A 16,685-nucleotide genomic window follows, 5' to 3' on the forward strand; every position below is an offset into this window, starting at 1 on the left:
CCCCTCAGCGTCCCCCGCCCCGGCCGCCAGTTCTCGCGAGATCGCCGCCGCTCCCGGCACCCATTTCGCGGCTGGGGCTAGTGGGGCGGCTCTGAGGGAAGATGAAGGCGGCGGCCATGTTGGGAGGTTCAGGGCGCTTTTGGTGCGGGGTGTGCTGAGGGAGTCTGCGCAGGGAGAGCCGTCGCTGGGGGATCGGCGCGAGGTCGGGCTCGAAGCGGGAGGCGTAGAGCGCCTACTACGACTCTGAGCCGGGCTTGTTTAGTTGCTTGTGCTCAGCTTCAGGAGCGCTCGGCAGGGGAGAGGGGGTGTCCCTGACCGAGGAGCCAGCACCATGAGTGGGGGGACGCCCTACATCGGGAGCAAGATCAGCCTTATCTCCAAGGCCGAGATCCGCTATGAAGGGATCTTGTACACCATCGACACCGAGAACTCTACCGTGGCGCTAGCCAAAGGTAAGGACCTGGCTGAGTAGAGGACTGGGCCTTGGCGGCCCAGCAGCGCCTCGGGGATGGGGTGGGAGTGGAGCGGGATCCGAGGCGCCTGCAGCGGCGTGGGGACCGTTGGGAGCCCGTCGGGGATCGAGCAAGAACCTGAAACCGCGGCAGCGCAGTCCGTGGCGTTGTGGCGATGAGGAGGCCCAGAGTGCGAGGGGGAGGCCTACAGCCTACGAAGGCCCAGCAGCGGCTGTGAGAGGGTTTGGCGGAGCTTTGGGAAGAGCCCGCGTACTTTCGGCCGGAGGCGCGTCCTGTCGACGGAGCGTCTGCAGCGGGGCTGTGGCGACCCGCGACGCTTCACGGCGGAGGTGGAAATGAGCAAGGGGTTGGGATAGCGGCGGCGCAACAGGGCTGCGGAGGCCCCTGCTCCCGCCGCGCCGGCCCCTGCTCCTGCCGCGCCCGCTGCACCCCCGGCTGCGGGATGGAGTGTGGAAGGCTCGGAGCAGCCGCGGGGGGACCGTCGCAAAAAGAGGCTAGGAACGTTACCTACTTAGGGGATACTCAAAGGAGTCCGGGAAAGAATAAAAATATGAAGGCCGTAGAGGTGGAAGTGGTCCAGAATTAGTGCGTAAAAGGGAGCAGAAGGAGGAGGCTGTAAAGAGGATTTCTTTACAGCTTAAGAATTTCAGACGTCGAGGGGCCAAGGCCGCGTACGACTGAACTCTTCTGCATCCTGGAGTAGGAGACAGCTTGGGAGGGGAGCCTGTGGCTGCCAGTTTATCAACAAAGGCTGCTGTATGGCACTGTAAATCGAAATTGAGTACAGACAATGACGTGAGAATGCATTTGTCGCAGAATATATGTGCGTGCGTGTATGAGAAAGTTAGGAAGACAGGTTTACGGAGCAGAAAGAGGCTAGGGGAAGTAAAAGAGAGCCTTTGAAAGTGGGCATCCGAAGGACTTTGCTGTTTCTTGCTCCAGGCAGTGCACTCTCAGCGCATTAGCTGTGGCAGTGAATGTGTAGTATTCAGGTAAGACATTACGTCAGAATTTTTATCAACTTGTTTATAATGGATTCTGCAAAACTTCAAGGTATTTCATTTTCCACTTTTTGACTCCGTGAAGTTTTGCTAAATGACCTAAATGCATATATAAAAGCAGAGAGTTTATCTGGCTATTAGGTAAGAGGAAATAAAACTGCTCCTTGTTGGGGACTGAGAGTATTTAGTTCTATTTGATATGATAGGCTTCATGTTCTAGCATAATGGCAGTCTGTTACCTTTTACATAGTTGGTGTGTAGAATCGTAGACCTGTGGAGGTGTGCGCTTTGAAACGCCTTACAGTAGGTAGGTTTGGTCCTAGGCTTGCGGTTTTGGGACATTTAGCTTTAATGGTGTGATTTTTGCTTATTTAAAAGTTGCCTTCAGGTTAAATTACCTTGCTGGAATTGCATTATTTGTTTCAAAAGGACAGCTAGTGCTTGTGTATATGAGAAAAAGCTGAGCGCTGTGATTAAAGATAAATGTTTAGAAATTCCGGTTGCGTAATGTGGTTGTTGAGGTTCGCACAAAAGCACTTAGAACAGTTGCATCCCTGAGGAGCTTGTGATGGTCTTGCCCTAAATTAGACAGATTTAGTGCTGGCCAAGCCAATTTTGCATGACTTCTCAAGAGTGGTTAGCTCATGCTACAGCATATGTGCCAAAGTGTACATACTTAAGGTAGAGCAAACTGCAGTTACAAATCTGATCTACCCTCTTCCCATAGCTTTCATCAGAAATGTAAATCTAAACCATTAAATTTGCTTTAAGAAAACTTGGCTGAGTTATCTGAAGAATGTGTGTTTTGTAATACAGTGTTATGATTCAGAAGAGAATAAACCAGTATTTCTAGGCCACCTGGAATCAAAAATCTTGAGATTAATCTGGAAGCTGATAACCATGTTAGACCATAAAACAATTCAGTGTGCTCACAAGCAAAATGCTCAGCTCTAGAATATTCAAGTTTCTGAATAAATGATGGATTAAGTCATGTGAGTCTGATACGACAGTATGTATGTAAGGTGACAAGTGTGGTTAATTATAGCCAGGTCTGTATGTGAAAGTAGAGCTTTCTTTGGAGCTGTCTGTAACTGTTGAGTGACTAACAGTTACCTGTTCTTCCTGTGGTAAGTCCAGAAGTCAAACCACAGCTGTTTACAGTGGGTCTTTACCACAAATGTCAAACTTTCTGCCAGAAAGTGACAACAAAAAGGCCCAAAAGATGACTTCATGTTTTCTGTTGCTCTGCTGTATAGCTGGCTTCGTATAACTGTTAACCTGGGTTAAGTGCAGGGTAATTTAACCATTCGTTTGTTTCCTAACTGAAATCAATTGTTTGTGGCAGCAAGTGAAAAGCAGAGATAAGAATCTGTTCTTGAATAACTGTGAATTTGCCTAGCAGTAGGACTTCTGTAGGCTAATGCGAAGTCTGAGATTAATATCATGAAGTTGTACACATGGAATTTATTGTAAATCTTCTGAGGTTTTGGGCAGAAATAAGATTTTGAGATGGCTAGCAGGATACCAATTATAATTCTTAGTTACAAGGAGTGGTCTTCTGTAGTTCTCTAATCAGCATTTTCTTTACAAAGCTGTGATCCTTTCACTAGCACAAGTTGTGGCCTCTGTCTTTCAACGTAGAGGAAGATAGTAACTCTCTTAAACATTGAGCAGAACACTTCCATCCTAAACTGGAGTCTGATAAGGGAAAGCAATGTGTATTTTCACAAAGTGCATTGTTATTTAAATAACAGAGAGAAGTTCCTCTATATCAGATTCCAAATATTAAGCAGCCTATAAGAGTATTCAAGGGGGTTGTGTTATTGGTGTGTATATTTTCTTTGGATTGCCAGCTTTTCAGAACTATTGCTTGGAACCAATATGCAGTACCTTCTAGTTCATACTTCTAATTCATACATCATTTCTTAAAAATCATTACACCTAATCAATTTAATAATGGAGTGTTTGAGAGCTGTGAGGCTTTGCTGTAAAGTGGTTGCTGTCCTTTCTGGGGCAGTTACAGAATAATCATGAAGGATCATGTTTGATCTGCAGCATTGAAAAGTAGCTGTGATCTTTTGTGCTAGTAATGCATAATGTCCTTCTGTTTCAAGGCACCACTTTAGGGATGGATTTTTAATGTAGATAAGCTGTGTTAGAGTGACCATATCGGGTTAGAAAAGGCTTTGTTCCCTGCCAGCAACAGGGAATCCTGAGTCATGTGAGTATACTAATTACATACTGGCATAATGCATCAGTTTTCACTTATCAACTGTTGGACCATTGAGAATTGCATTTGAAATGTTATAATTAATAGATATTAATGAAACAGCTTTCAGTATTTTAAGAAGTAGTTAATCTACTGGTGTTTTCAACCACCTGTGATAGTGTTTTCCATAGGCTAATGATGTACAAAAAGATAGCACTTACCTTTCTTTTGGACTTTTACACATTATTAAGAGGTGAAAACCTCAGAAATTTAGCAGAAGAAAGTTGAATTCTTGTGAAGGCTTGAGCATTTCATATTGAGTGGGATCAGGAGAGGGAAAGGTTAAATTTGTATGAAGTTCTTATGAAGTTAATTTTTAGTCAGGTAAGTGACATGCTCCCTCCATATCTTGAGGTTTAGGGCACATGTGCCACACCAACCCTGTGTGTAGTGTGTCACAACAGAAATACTTCTCATCAGAGCCTACTGCTGGCTGCTTCCCTCCTCTCTGTCCCACTGTTAACTCACCATCTCTATGAGCTAGAGAGTGAAGAGTGAATTAATTGTTTTGAAGCTGTGAGCCCACCACAAGCGCTCTCCTTCATGGTAATACTTTTCCTGTAATGTGGTGTGCAGGCATCTTTGCAGGGGCAGGGCTGTGACGTTTTGAAAAGACACAGCAATTCAAATTACCTCTTTTGATGGTCTGATTTTAGTCATGCTTCTCATGGATGTTTTGGGAGTTAGGACAGACTAGTTTCTGTGTGTGCTACAAATGAAGTTTGGCTGCTAAGATAGTGTCAGTGCTGCCTACAGGGACTGAACTGCGTATGTACAATAATTCGTGTTATATGGGAACAGAATCCTCTTGCCAGTAGAATATATAGCTTGGCTTCTGATTAACAGTGTTTTTCAGTGTTAAGGTAATAATTTCTATTAACTGATAGGGAAAGTTGTAGTGTTTTCCTTGGATGCTATAATAGTATAATACAGAAATATACATTAAAATACTGTGTAGTAGTAAGAATGAAGTCAGTGTTACTGACTCTCTACCAAAATTTGCTTGCAGCACACTACAAAGAAACTAGTGGAGCTACTTGGGTATAAAGTCAAATACATCAATCTTGTCAGGCTGCACACTGTCGGTTTCTTTCTAGCTAGTTACTTAAATGTGTGCATTTACAGTGACAAAAGTAAGTTTGCGTTTAAGGTGATGGTTGCCTTTTTTGTTTGCAAGTCCCTAGGCCATTTTAGCTTGTATGACATGAAATAAGTAAATAACTAAAAGGAAAAAACAAGGTAAAAGTAAATGGATTTACCATAGTCCTCGTAAGTGTTATAAGGTTACGTGACCTTTAACATGCTTATTTTCTTTCCTCTCACTCTTCATTGTTTTGTATGTGTGAAGCACTGCATCTTGTTCTGGAGGAAGGATGTAGTCTGAGGAAATATCCCAAGAGACAGAGCTGGATATAGCTTTAGGACTGCTGCTGCTCCAGTACCTTATCTTTATGATACTCTGGCAACTTAGTATTTTTGATTATGCAGAACAATGGTAAAAGCAATTTCTTTCTAAAACCCTATTGTACTGGCCACCTGTAATATTAGACTTTTTACTTCAGTGAGCTCAGATTATGTTAAATCCTAATCCAGGATAGGAAGGATGAAACTGTAATGATAGTTGTCACATTGCAAAACACTAAAAATAATGTTCAACTCTTTATCTTATACTACTGTCAGAAGGACCTACGTGGAATAGACACTGGAAAAACACTGAGTAGCCCTTATACTAAACTGCTTGCTTAGACTGCCACACACACATTTTTGGCTCCTTGCAATAGAAGGAAATTTGGGATGTGTTTTGTTTGAGTTTTTCTGTTGCTTTGGGCTGAGAGAAGACCATATCCCAGATCAGAGGAGTTTCTTACCCCGCTCCAGCAGAGCTAATGTGTATTGGACAAGACTGTCTTCATGTTTTGCAGAAAGCTGCACTAAAACCAGTTTGGTTTGGGGCCGAGGAGAAAGAGGAAAACCAACCTGGACTCTTAGTGGCAACTCTTAACATCTTTTACTGCAAAACCACTGACCATTTTGTCAGTGTCTTGACCTAGCTGCAAAGGCAGCTGAACCTCTTAAAGATGAGTTCTAGTTTTTGGTAGTTCATCAGATTTTTATTTCTATGTAAAGGTGAGATGTGATCCTGTAGTTTACCACTTTTATGTGGTATTGCTACTGCTTAGTTCCTTCACTTTGGCTAGAAAGTAAAATGCTTCAGTAACTTACCGATCACACTCTTTACTGGTTTTGTGCACCTGCGTAGACAAAATGGCTACTAGAGCAACCATTTCAGTGTGGGACAGAGAGAAGCAATGCAAAATTAACTTTGGTTTTACTCAGCAAGACAGCAGGTCGAATGCTGGAATGAAGGGCGAAGTTAATTTATTAGTTTTCTAATAAATAGAGTATAGGATTGCCAGAAAGTGAAGATGCATCCTCAGTCAATACAGTGAAATAGAACAGCCCGATGACTAAAAAGCAACAGGATGACTTACAGTAATGCACGTGACCAATTGATACCGTGGTTAAGTTATTCTCTATTACTTCAAGTTAATTTCTGAAAATTCTTCAGTTTCAGATATCTTTCTCTGCAGAAGACAGATTTATCTTACAATGCAGATGGAAATCCAGTTAACAGTGTGTATTTTTTGTTTCATAGTACCATCCAGAGCAGGCTTTCAGATCCACAGAAAGTTGATTCAATTCAGCTCAGTAGATGATTTAAGTATGAACAAAACAATTGTAACCACTTAATGTTATTTTTCAATGTAGTGTTGAGTTGATCTCTCTACCCCTGAATTATGCTTTTCAAAAAGATCTGTAATCCTTGACTCATAAGATCTGTTTGTGCAGTACTAGAAGAAGCAACAGCGATGGAAGATGGTTGGTGCAGCCTGAGAAATGATTCAGTGTCACTTTATACAGCTCTACAGGAAACTGCTTTTCTTGACTAATGATTTTGTGGCTGCAAATAAGTGCCTAATGATGTCTCCAAATTGTTGATGGATCTGAAAATGGAATTCTGGTAAATTAAAGCAAAATACAGATGTTTTCTCAGCATAATCTGCAGTACCTTAGAAAGCAGACTAAAATGTCTTGAAATGTTAGAGCAGCAACTGTCAAGGGTTTGTCACACCTGCTGCAAGTTGATGTTCAGTTAAAACACAATCGCCATTTTTTTTTTTGTTCTCTACTTTCATTGCATTGTTTAGTTTTTGCTCTTGGAGGTGTATCTCTTCTTCACATTTGTTCATTTATTTCACTCTATTTTCACTTAGGGTTGGAAGTCTTGAGGTGAAGAAAAGTCTTTGAGATGGTAGTGAAAGTGAAGGGATGCTGTCTATATACCGTGGTAGTGATTAAGTGTAGTACAAAGGGAAAAAGTGTGGTAAACTTCATCACTGTGCTATCTGGAAACTGTTGGAATTCAGCAAAGTGTCTACAAGTGCATTTGCTGTCTCCCTATGTTGCGCACACTGCAGGCCTACTTAGGAACATAATTATGCTCCTGTGAGATTAGTTTGACAGAAGTCATACGAACCTTACAATAGCAAGAGGAATGCATTTTGCTTAGTGAAAATTCCTCATTTTTAGTTAAGCCTGGATTCAGACCTTGAATCTATGGAGAAATACTTTACTTTTGGTAATTTTTAATATTCTGGTTTCTAGTAGTATTAAATTGTTGTTTTTTTCCCGTGATTTGCACATCAGAATGTGAAACTCCTGTAGCCCTTGATTCACGTGACTGAGTCACCAGCCTTTCATGATGTTCTGTTGCTATAGTGTGTAGAAAGTGTTAACTTAGCAAAAAAAGTACTTTGCTGCTTCCCCTTGTCCTCAAAAGTGTGTTGAAATACTCAGCATAAGGGATGTCCCAGTAAGGAAGAGAAGAGGCTTCCTTCCACAAGGGATGTCCCAGTAAGGAAGAGAAGAGGCTTCCTTCCACAAGGGATGTCCCAGTAAGGAAGAGAAGAGGCTTCCTTCCACTTAGCTGAAATTTTAAAGATCAAATTACTTCTTTATGTCTGAGCGGTTGATAATTGCCAGTAATATGCTAACTATATTGAATTAGGCTTTTTTCTCTCTTTTTATTTAAAGCTGTTGGTCTGCAGTAGATCTGAAACCTTTTTGTTGAAATGGTTTTATTTCCTTCCCCCCCCCCTTTCCCCATTTTACAGTTCGCTCCTTTGGTACAGAAGACAGACCAACCGATAGGCCCATACCACCTCGTGATGAAGTCTTTGAGTACATTATATTCCGTGGCAGTGACATTAAAGACCTAACTGTCTGTGAGCCACCAAAGCCTCAGTGTTCTTTGCCACAGGACCCAGCTATTGTTCAGGTAAGTCAAACCATTTTTGTGGCTGAAGATACAACCTGGTAGTTTTAAGTGCTCTCTGAGTGTTTAAAACTTAAAATGTTTTGTCTTTAGTCTTCACTAGGATCTTCTACTACATCTTCATTCCAGTCTGTGGGTTCCTATGGTCCTTTTGGCAGAATGCCTCCATACAGTCAGTTCAGTCCGAGCCCGCTGGTGGGACAGCAGTTTGGCGCTGTTGGAGTTGGTATGTTCACTGTGTTGTCTGGTGTTTCCTGTAAGGGAAGCTGCATTCGTGTGCACAGGCAGTCAGCAGAGCTCATCCATGGTCTTTAGACTGTGTCACTCCTACAGTTTATCTCAAAAGCAGAGAATTCTTTTATAGTCTTTGACACTGAAATCAAAGCAAATGGTCGAGAACTAACCACCCCATCTCAGGGGAGGAGTGGGGAAGGCTTCCTGTGTTTATTCCATTTCAGTGATAAATTCATTCACAAGTGGTAGAGGGAGCTCCTCCACAACAGCCCTATAGCTGTGCTGTTGCCATGTGGTATTAAGGTTGCCCAGATAGTGTGTGCTTTAACCAAGGGTTTGGGTTACTCAGCACTCCATGTGCTGGCACAGTTCTCCAGTTAGTCATGAGATGGTAGCTTGGTGTGAAGTACCTGCTTGAGGGATTTGTGTGCTGTATGGGTTAGTTGCTCCCTTATACTGCAGATGCTCTCTTAGATTCTCCAGCAAACTTTCATTCCTCTCTTAAAGTTTGGAGGTTTCCCCCCCCCCCCCCTTCTATTTTTTCATATAGAAAATTGGATTCTTCTAAGTGCAGTGGTGTCAATGTTACTCCTGATACTGAGAATACTGGGCATGTGAAGGGAAGGCTAGAGAACTGATCAGAACTTGGTAGCAGTTAAGATGTGACTGTCATTTTTCTTTAAAAGATGTTAAGTGGTGATACAAGCAAATCACATTTGTTTATTACTCTGTAAGATGCTGTCATGACTATGCTGTGTTAGTGCTTCACTAAAGTTAGCAGTGCTTTTTTTTTTAGATCAAAAGAATCAAGACACTAGTCTTACTAACTTACCACAAATACACTCATTAAACCTAAGTCTACAGGAAGGACAGGCTTATGTGTATTCTAGCATAACCACCTGATATGACTTCACTGATCATTTAATGCTAATTTTTAAAAAAAGTTACAGAAAAAGTCAGGTTTTACAACTCTGTTTCTTTAAAGCAGGAGGTTCTTTAACATCTTTTGGAACAGACTCTTCAGCCAGCACCAGCATGTCCCAAAGTACTGCAGTTGGTTCTGCATTTACAACAGATGGGAGATCACTGAAAACACAGATGTCTCAAGGTAAATCTTTCTGAACAACTCTTTGATCTTTTTTTAACCAGTCATGCCCCTGTGAGGTAGGTGGTTACCAGAAATGCTAACCAGACGGCTGAATTCTGTCACGAAAACACTTGGTATTAAACCCAGAAAGCGCTGAGAAGCTTTGTACTTGCTCTTTAAACGTGCACATCTTGGTGTGCTGCATAGGTAGCCATTAGCATTCATTTATTGTTATCCTTAAAGCCTTAAAGGATATTGCTGAACATAATTTATTCTGTATTAGTGGATCTGGGGGTGCAGAAGTATTTATTTCTTCTTTGGACACAGCTGTCTTGACTGGTAAGGTAGCCAAACCTGTCAGTCTAGACCGGTCAAGACCAGTAATGCAGATTCGTAGATGAGAAATAACTCTTTGTGGTTTGGGTTGTCTTTTTTCCAGGTCGTTCAAGCCCTCAAATTGATCATTTGAGAAGGAGCCCCACCATGGAACAAGCAGTACAGACAGCTTCAGCCCACTTGCCTGCTCCAGCACCAGTTGGGAGGAGAAGTCCTGTCCCAGCCAGACCTTTGGTGTCTGCTAGCCAAAAATCATTAGAGAATCAAGAGCACAGGCGAGGTATCTTTGGATCATTTTCCTGTGGCCTGTCTTCTTCCATGCAGACAGGAAATGCTCTTCTAAGGGCTACCTGTAGGAATTCTCCTATTCTCCATTACTGGTAGGCTGGTCAGCAGAGACCTGGATTATATATATTGCTTTTTAAAGTCAAGCATATATTCTAAATCACTTTTTTTCCCTTTATGAGTTAAACTTGTGGTTTACTTTTATATATTTTTTTTTAATTTATTATTTTTTTTAAATCTGAACTATGTAACTATATACAAAGTATGATCAAAAATACCCAATTGGATAAACCAGTCATTTTTTTATTCCCAACTTTAGCTGAAGCACACAAGGTTTCAAGATCAGAAAATGAACTCAGAAATGAAAGCAAACGACAAATTGGTAAATCTTGTTTTGAGAAATAGCTCTCAGTGTTTTCAGACTTCATGAAGTTTTTTAAAAGTCTGCTAAAATACAGCACTGTTTATAGTTTGGGAAGTGCTAGGTCTTTGTTTCTGACATCCAGAGATCCGGCAGCTCACATTGAGGTAATGAAGAGTTTAAGTATTTCGAATGCCTTCACATAATTGTTTCTAGTGGGCAACAGTAGGTTTGCATTGGGTCAGATAATACAGGCACAAAAAGTCAACATAAAGGGAAAAATCTCTTCTAGTTGCTTTGTGTTAAGCAATTTAAATATAAATGCAGAAGTCAGGAGTATTCGTGGGTGTATGAACACAGTAGCACAAAATAAACCTTGTTACCTTTCTACAAAAATACCTGACTGAAAAGCCACTAACATTTTACCTCCTCTTCCAAAAGCTTCTAATGCCTTGTAGAAAGTCTTCTGCTGCCCATCAGTGCTGTTTATTCTCCTTTGTGGCCCTGCCATAATTGCTGTCACTGAATTTACGAATCACAAGCTGCTCCAACAGGACGTTTAACAACAGAAGTGTAGGAAGAGGATGCATGAAGTCCCAACCTGTCACCCCAGGAACTAAAAAACAAAACACCCCACCCCAAAAGACAGCCATTCTCTCCATCCTTAAAGAAAAAAAAAATCCACAAACCAAAGCGAAACAGAATTTCCCTCTTTTCAGTTCCAGGTGCCCCTGCAGCACGGAGAGGCCGTGGAGGTCACAGAGGAGGCAGAGGAAGATTCGGTATTAGGAGGGATGGTCCAATGAAGTTTGAGAAGGATTTTGACTTTGAAAGTGCAAATGCACAGTTCAACAAGGAGGAAATCGATAGGGAATTTCATAATAAACTTAAACTGAAAGGTAAACCAATTTTTGCTTTAGATCCAAGCAGTCAAAAACCATCTTGCTGTTTTAATCCTACCTTGGAAAACAAGTTTTAAACTGCCTACCCTACTGTGAATCAATGAATAGACTGGGATCATCTAATTAAGTACTTGGGTCACTGTTTGAGTTTTGGAGGAATTTAACTAGCAAATATTCATCATGTTCTAACAAGTTTGGTAGTTAAAAATGGCAGATTACTTGAGCAATAGTGTAAGCGAGCTTTTGAGCTCTGGAAAAGATGTGATAAATGAGAACCTGTATTTTATGTTTTCAGTTCTTAATAGATCAAAAATCTGAGCTTGAGATCAGAACGTTGCTGGAGGATGCACAAGAGTTTCAGTTTCAGCAAGTTGCTAGCAATTCTTTGTTCCCTTTTCCAAGAGGAGTTGGAACCTGTAATCCACACTGCCAGCACTTCTGTCTTGTTTTCCAGCAAGCTTCTGTTTTAATTACCTCATTCTCTTGTGACCAGCCACCTGTTCATTACACTGCTGCTACTATTTTTGGGCAGAATTGTTACAGGTTAAAGTAAGGAGCTCTCCATTTCAGTAAACGATGGGCTAAGAAGCTGGGAAATAAAGGGCAGGACTAAGTGGTCAGATTTCAGCGTAGAAAAGACCCACCAGTCCCAGTCACATAGGATTTTTTTTCTTTGGTGCTTGCCTCTTTCTGGATCACTTTTAAATGAGCTGGCAGTTTGCTGGCGATACTGTTTCTTTCTTCAGAGTAACAAAGAGGAAAAGGAAAGCTAACTGTAAAGAGCTATGGAATTATTTTCTGAGACAGTGGTAACTTGTGAGTGTGATGGTAGGGTTGAGCTGACTATCTGAAGTTTATGCACAGCACCATGAGATTGAAGAGCCCAGGAAGGAGACTTAACCGTCCTAATAGCCTGTTGTGTTGAACCAGTACCAGGCAGAACAGGAAGCTGAGTTTGAGGTGCTGTTCAGAAAGAAATTGATCATAAAGATAGTTGGCAGCACAGTATCTTGAATGCCTGTCCTGGTCTCAAAGGAGAGAATGGTAAAGCCAGAAGACAATAGCACCAGAACATCCCAGTTTGTGTGTCAGATTATCTGACTTCCGTGCTGAGTTTTGGAGGCTTTCTCTATTTCTGAGCGTTCAGCATAGTTTCTGTCTGCCTGCCTGAGGGTAAGTTACCAGTGCTGTGCTGTTTAGTATGGTGGGCTGGAAAGCTTCTCTTGACTTTTATTTTCCAGAAGATAAACTTGAGAAGCCTGAGAAGCCTGTGAATGGAGAAGACAAAGGTGACTCAGGTGTCGATACCCAAAACAGTGAAGGGAATGCAGATGAGGAGGATCCACTTGGACCCAACTGCTACTATGACAAAACCAAATCCTTCTTTGATAACATCTCCTGTGATGACAATAGGTATGGCCTGCAAGAGGAAGCTGTTTGTTGACTTAGTGCATGTTTGTGCCATAAGGCAGTGCCAGTGCTACTCATTAGTCACCACTGAATCCAGAGTGGGGAAAGCTTATTCCATCTGCAGAAACAAAGGAAAATGAAGCCCTTTGTGGGCAAATGCAACACATTAGTAGGAAGACATTTTCAATATTGGATTAGAACCATACTACTAGAACTGAGTGTACATACCCTGGAATCTTTTCCAGTTGTACTGAAGAGGGGTTTATTATTCAGGGTTCTGCTCCTGAGGTAATACTTGAGTTAAATGGATGATGACTGTGTTTTGGGAACAGTTCCTGAGTAGATGACTTAACCAGCTTGGTCACTCCACTTAGTGGAGTTCCAGTGGGCAGACAGCAGGTCAGGAAAAGCAAAGCTTATCTTTTGCTGTTGCCTTTTTATTAGACCAGATGATGTGGATTACTGACCTATTTTGAATTGGGGGGGCGGGGGGAGAGAATTGTTGTACTGATAACTAAAACTAAGTCAGTGCTCTTGGTTTCACTTTCTTGTTTTAAATTGCAGACAGCTATTTTTTGTATTTATCATTTATTGTACGGTGCTGTGTGCAGAGGATGCAGGCTGTGTCCTTCTCTGTGGGAAACTCTTAGAGCATAATCAATATATCATGAATGCTACCGGAACATCTCCCTTTTCATTTAAATGAGCTGTGGCAGACACCGACATTCCTGTGGAAGATTGGAGATTCGGAATGCAACGAATGTTACCGGTTTTTATTTCCTGGGCTCTCTGGCAGTTGTGGCTGAGGCAGGCAGATTTCCTTCTGCAGTGTGTTTTAAAACAGTCCTCGTTGCTTCTGCCTGGCAGGGAACGGCGACCCACCTGGGCTGAGGAGAGGAGGCTAAATGCCGAGACCTTTGGAATACCGCTGCGTCCCAGCCGCGGCCGTGGAGGCTACAGAGGCAGGGGAGGGATTGGCTTCCGAGGCGGAAGAGGCCGAGGAGGTGGGAGAGGTGGCTTCACTGCCCCCCGAGGAGCGTTTCGTGGTGGATTCAGAGGAGGCCGCGGAGGCAGGGAGTTTGCTGACTTTGAATATAGGGTAAAACACATTTAACCTTACCGTGACCTGATCCACTGCTCTTGGAATGAGTGGTAAAAAAATCTCCTGCTTTTACATCTGGTGTTGAACTAGAATTGCTTGAGTAGTATTTTGCAGGTGCTCTGGGCTGCTTAATTGGAAGTCTGTTAATGCTGAAATTTTAATTACAGAACATCATTTTACTATCAACAGCAACCTAAACTAAAAGCTGCCTTTCTTAACTTGTCCTAAATACTTGGTTTGTAGCTGGAGTTGGTGGGTGGAAGGAGAAAAGCAAGCGAAAGCTCTGCAGATGAAATGCAAGTGTTAGAAATGTGAATTGCAAACATCTTTCTAAGCAGCATTGTAAAATGTAAAGATTGAGAGAGAGTCATTTAACTTGAGTGCAGCTTCTTGGAATGCTGTCTGAATGAGGTGGTACAAAGCCCGTGGGCTTCTAAGATCTTTTATAAGCCCTAACATAATTGAGGCTGCTGAAGCACAGCGATGGCCCTTTCTGAAAAGGGAGATAAAATGTTTTGAGTTCTGTAAGGTCCCATTAAACTCTTTCTAAACTCTAACTTTCCATAATTATCCCTGCTGGCTGTTGGGAAGGCTGAGGCAGGATTGGTTTTGTACAGCCAGTCATTTCATAAAAAGGAGCAGTGGGACACAGGACATAAAAGCTTCAGAAGAAAAGACTCCTGCCCATCCCATGGAGAAGGTGCTTTTCAGAGATGAGAAGCACTGCTGCTTTATTTTTACTGAGATCTGAGTGAAGCTTGAAGCTCCTTTAAGCATTATGCACAACCACCATGTAAGTCTGCTAACTGAAGTTACCTGATGCTTTCATCCTGTAAGCAGAGGAGCAGGAACGCCTTCTGCAAGAGCTGTGCTGGCTGGGAAGCAGATTCTCCCTTTGCCCTAGAGTTACAGGATTTGTTGCTTTTGCAACGCTGTGAAGACATCCTGTGGAAGGTGGTAACTCCTCTTCCTACCAGCCCTTGGGAGGAAGGATGCAGTTGGCAGGCACAGCTAGAAAAGTGAGGGATTCTGAGCTAGCGCTGCCTTGGGTGCCTTTTTTTTTTTACCTCTTGGAAGTGATGTGAATTCTCATCTCCATCAGAGCTCATTGATCAGAGCAATTTTGTCCATCAGCAGAGCTCAGTTGCCTGCACAACCAAAGTCTTGTAATCGTTTCAGTGCAAGCCACTTGTCTTGATATTAAGCATGTAAATTCAAGTGGAACATCACTTTGTGTAGGCACAGAAATAACCTTGGCATGCTCCTCCGTCTCCGTAACCAGTGTAATTAACCAAACTGCTGCAAGTAAATGCAGGCCTGTACTGTGCTGACTGGGACACAACAGCTTTTTCTGGTAGCCAATTGCATGGGCAGTCAGTTCAGGTAGTCCTGCAGCACAGACGTTTGTTCTCTGTTTGAAGGTGTATATGTTTTTAATAATAGTTAATTTTTTTGATTTAATGGGGGTGGGGAAACCTTCTTTTCATCACAGATTTCTGAGTGTCCCTCAGTTGCTCCTTCGTTAGTTTGCAGCAGTTAGTGCTGTGCTGTATCTGAGCATGGCTCAAGGGGCTGAAGGTCAGATTTCATTTCTGAATGAGAGAATTTCAGTCTTCCAGAGAAGTAGGAGGTTGTGAAAAGACAAAGGATTTGCACCGTGGATAGCTGGAAGTGAGGAGCTGGTTAAGTGTGTGGCAGGCTGAGGCTGCTGTGGCCAGGTGCCAGCCTGGTGGCACAGGAAAGGCTCTGCTCTAGCTGCAGGTGGGAGGCAGCTGTGCATCTTCTCCCAGATTCGCTTCTGACATCTGCCTTTGCTGTTAACATTGTCCTGTTGTTTCCTCTAGAAAGACAACAAGGTGGCTGCGTAGTCTAGAAGAGAGCTGAACCTGGGGGAGCGCCTCGACCTTCTTGATCCAGAGAATGAGTTTTAATCTCTGCAAAGAATGAAGTTAATTTGCTGTACACTTGTCACCAGCACTGGGATTTAACTATTTAATTTCAAAGGGGTGTAATGCAGTTACTTTGAGAAATGGCCATCTTCGCGAGCGGTGAGCATTAAATATGTTTGAGAGAGGAGGAGGAGGAATTTCTTATGTATAGTTAATTCTAAAGCAGTACTTCGATGGAGTTTAAGTATTTTTTCATCACTGAAAGGATTTTTTTTTTTCTTATTACTAAACTGTATTTGATAATTGCTTCGAGTTGTAAGGGCAATTGTATGCAGAAGGCCGTCGATACTGTGAGTGTTTTGATCCACTGAAGGTTGTTTTTTGGAAATCCTGTAATATCCCTTTTGAGATAGCTGTACTTTTATCAACTAGGGTGCTGGAGCGTAGAGAACTTTGCTTTGTCAGTCGAATATGTACACACAGTAAATAAATACTGTTTCTTAGGCAAAGGAACCTTTTTATATAGCTGTAAAATTCCATGATACCCCATTGCCAAAGAAACACCACAGACTTTGTATAGCTGTATAAAAAGCAACTAATTTTTTAAAGAATAAACATTTTTAAGTCGGCGAACATACTGTGTTATTGCAAGGAGTTGATATGCTGAAGAACACAAGAGTTTTAGTTGGGGGTTTGGGTTTGGGCTGTTTCTGTTCTTTAGCGGCTTTTCAGGCTTCAATGTTTTGATTTTTTTTATATTGGGACTGTAATGAAGATTGGAAATTTGTTCCTTCTGCGACGTGAAACTTGGATAGACTCTTCTCTTGCAAGGTTTTGATTTTTTGTAGTCTCTGGCATATCACAGGATTTGACCAAATTAAGGAGGTATTTTCACATAAGGAGAGAGTTAATTTTCCTATGTCGAAATTTGCAATTAATTTTACGTAGTGATAAATATTAACTTTTTTTAATAAGGGCCCGGGCACGCGAGCGTTTGATT

At 42.1% G+C, this 16,685-nt stretch overlaps 1 protein-coding gene across 3 annotated transcripts; it reads left to right on the plus strand.

Annotated features, from left to right (window-relative positions):
• Positions 1–67: 67 nt before the first annotated feature.
• Positions 68–16,439, plus strand: LSM14A (LSM14A mRNA processing body assembly factor). 3 transcript variants are annotated; one of them, XM_009902741.2, is made up of 10 exons: positions 68–452; positions 7,919–8,082; positions 8,173–8,305; positions 9,299–9,421; positions 9,840–10,016; positions 10,341–10,403; positions 11,102–11,281; positions 12,526–12,697; positions 13,562–13,793; positions 15,641–16,439. In XM_009902741.2, the coding sequence occupies exons 1-10, from the start codon at positions 332–334 to the stop codon at positions 15,662–15,664; spliced, it is 1,389 nt and encodes a 462-aa protein (XP_009901043.1). In that variant the 5' UTR covers positions 68–331; the 3' UTR covers positions 15,665–16,439. The 3 variants fall into 3 exon arrangements, with proteins under 3 accessions (XP_009901043.1, XP_054025856.1, XP_054025857.1); XM_054169881.1 differs by having other exon boundaries at positions 9,302–9,421; XM_054169882.1 differs by lacking the exon at positions 10,341–10,403 and having other exon boundaries at positions 69–452.
• Positions 16,440–16,685: the final 246 nt, after the last annotated feature.

This window comes from Dryobates pubescens, chromosome 19, assembly GCF_014839835.1.
Source record: "Dryobates pubescens isolate bDryPub1 chromosome 19, bDryPub1.pri, whole genome shotgun sequence".
Taxonomy (NCBI): domain Eukaryota; kingdom Metazoa; phylum Chordata; class Aves; order Piciformes; family Picidae; genus Dryobates; species Dryobates pubescens.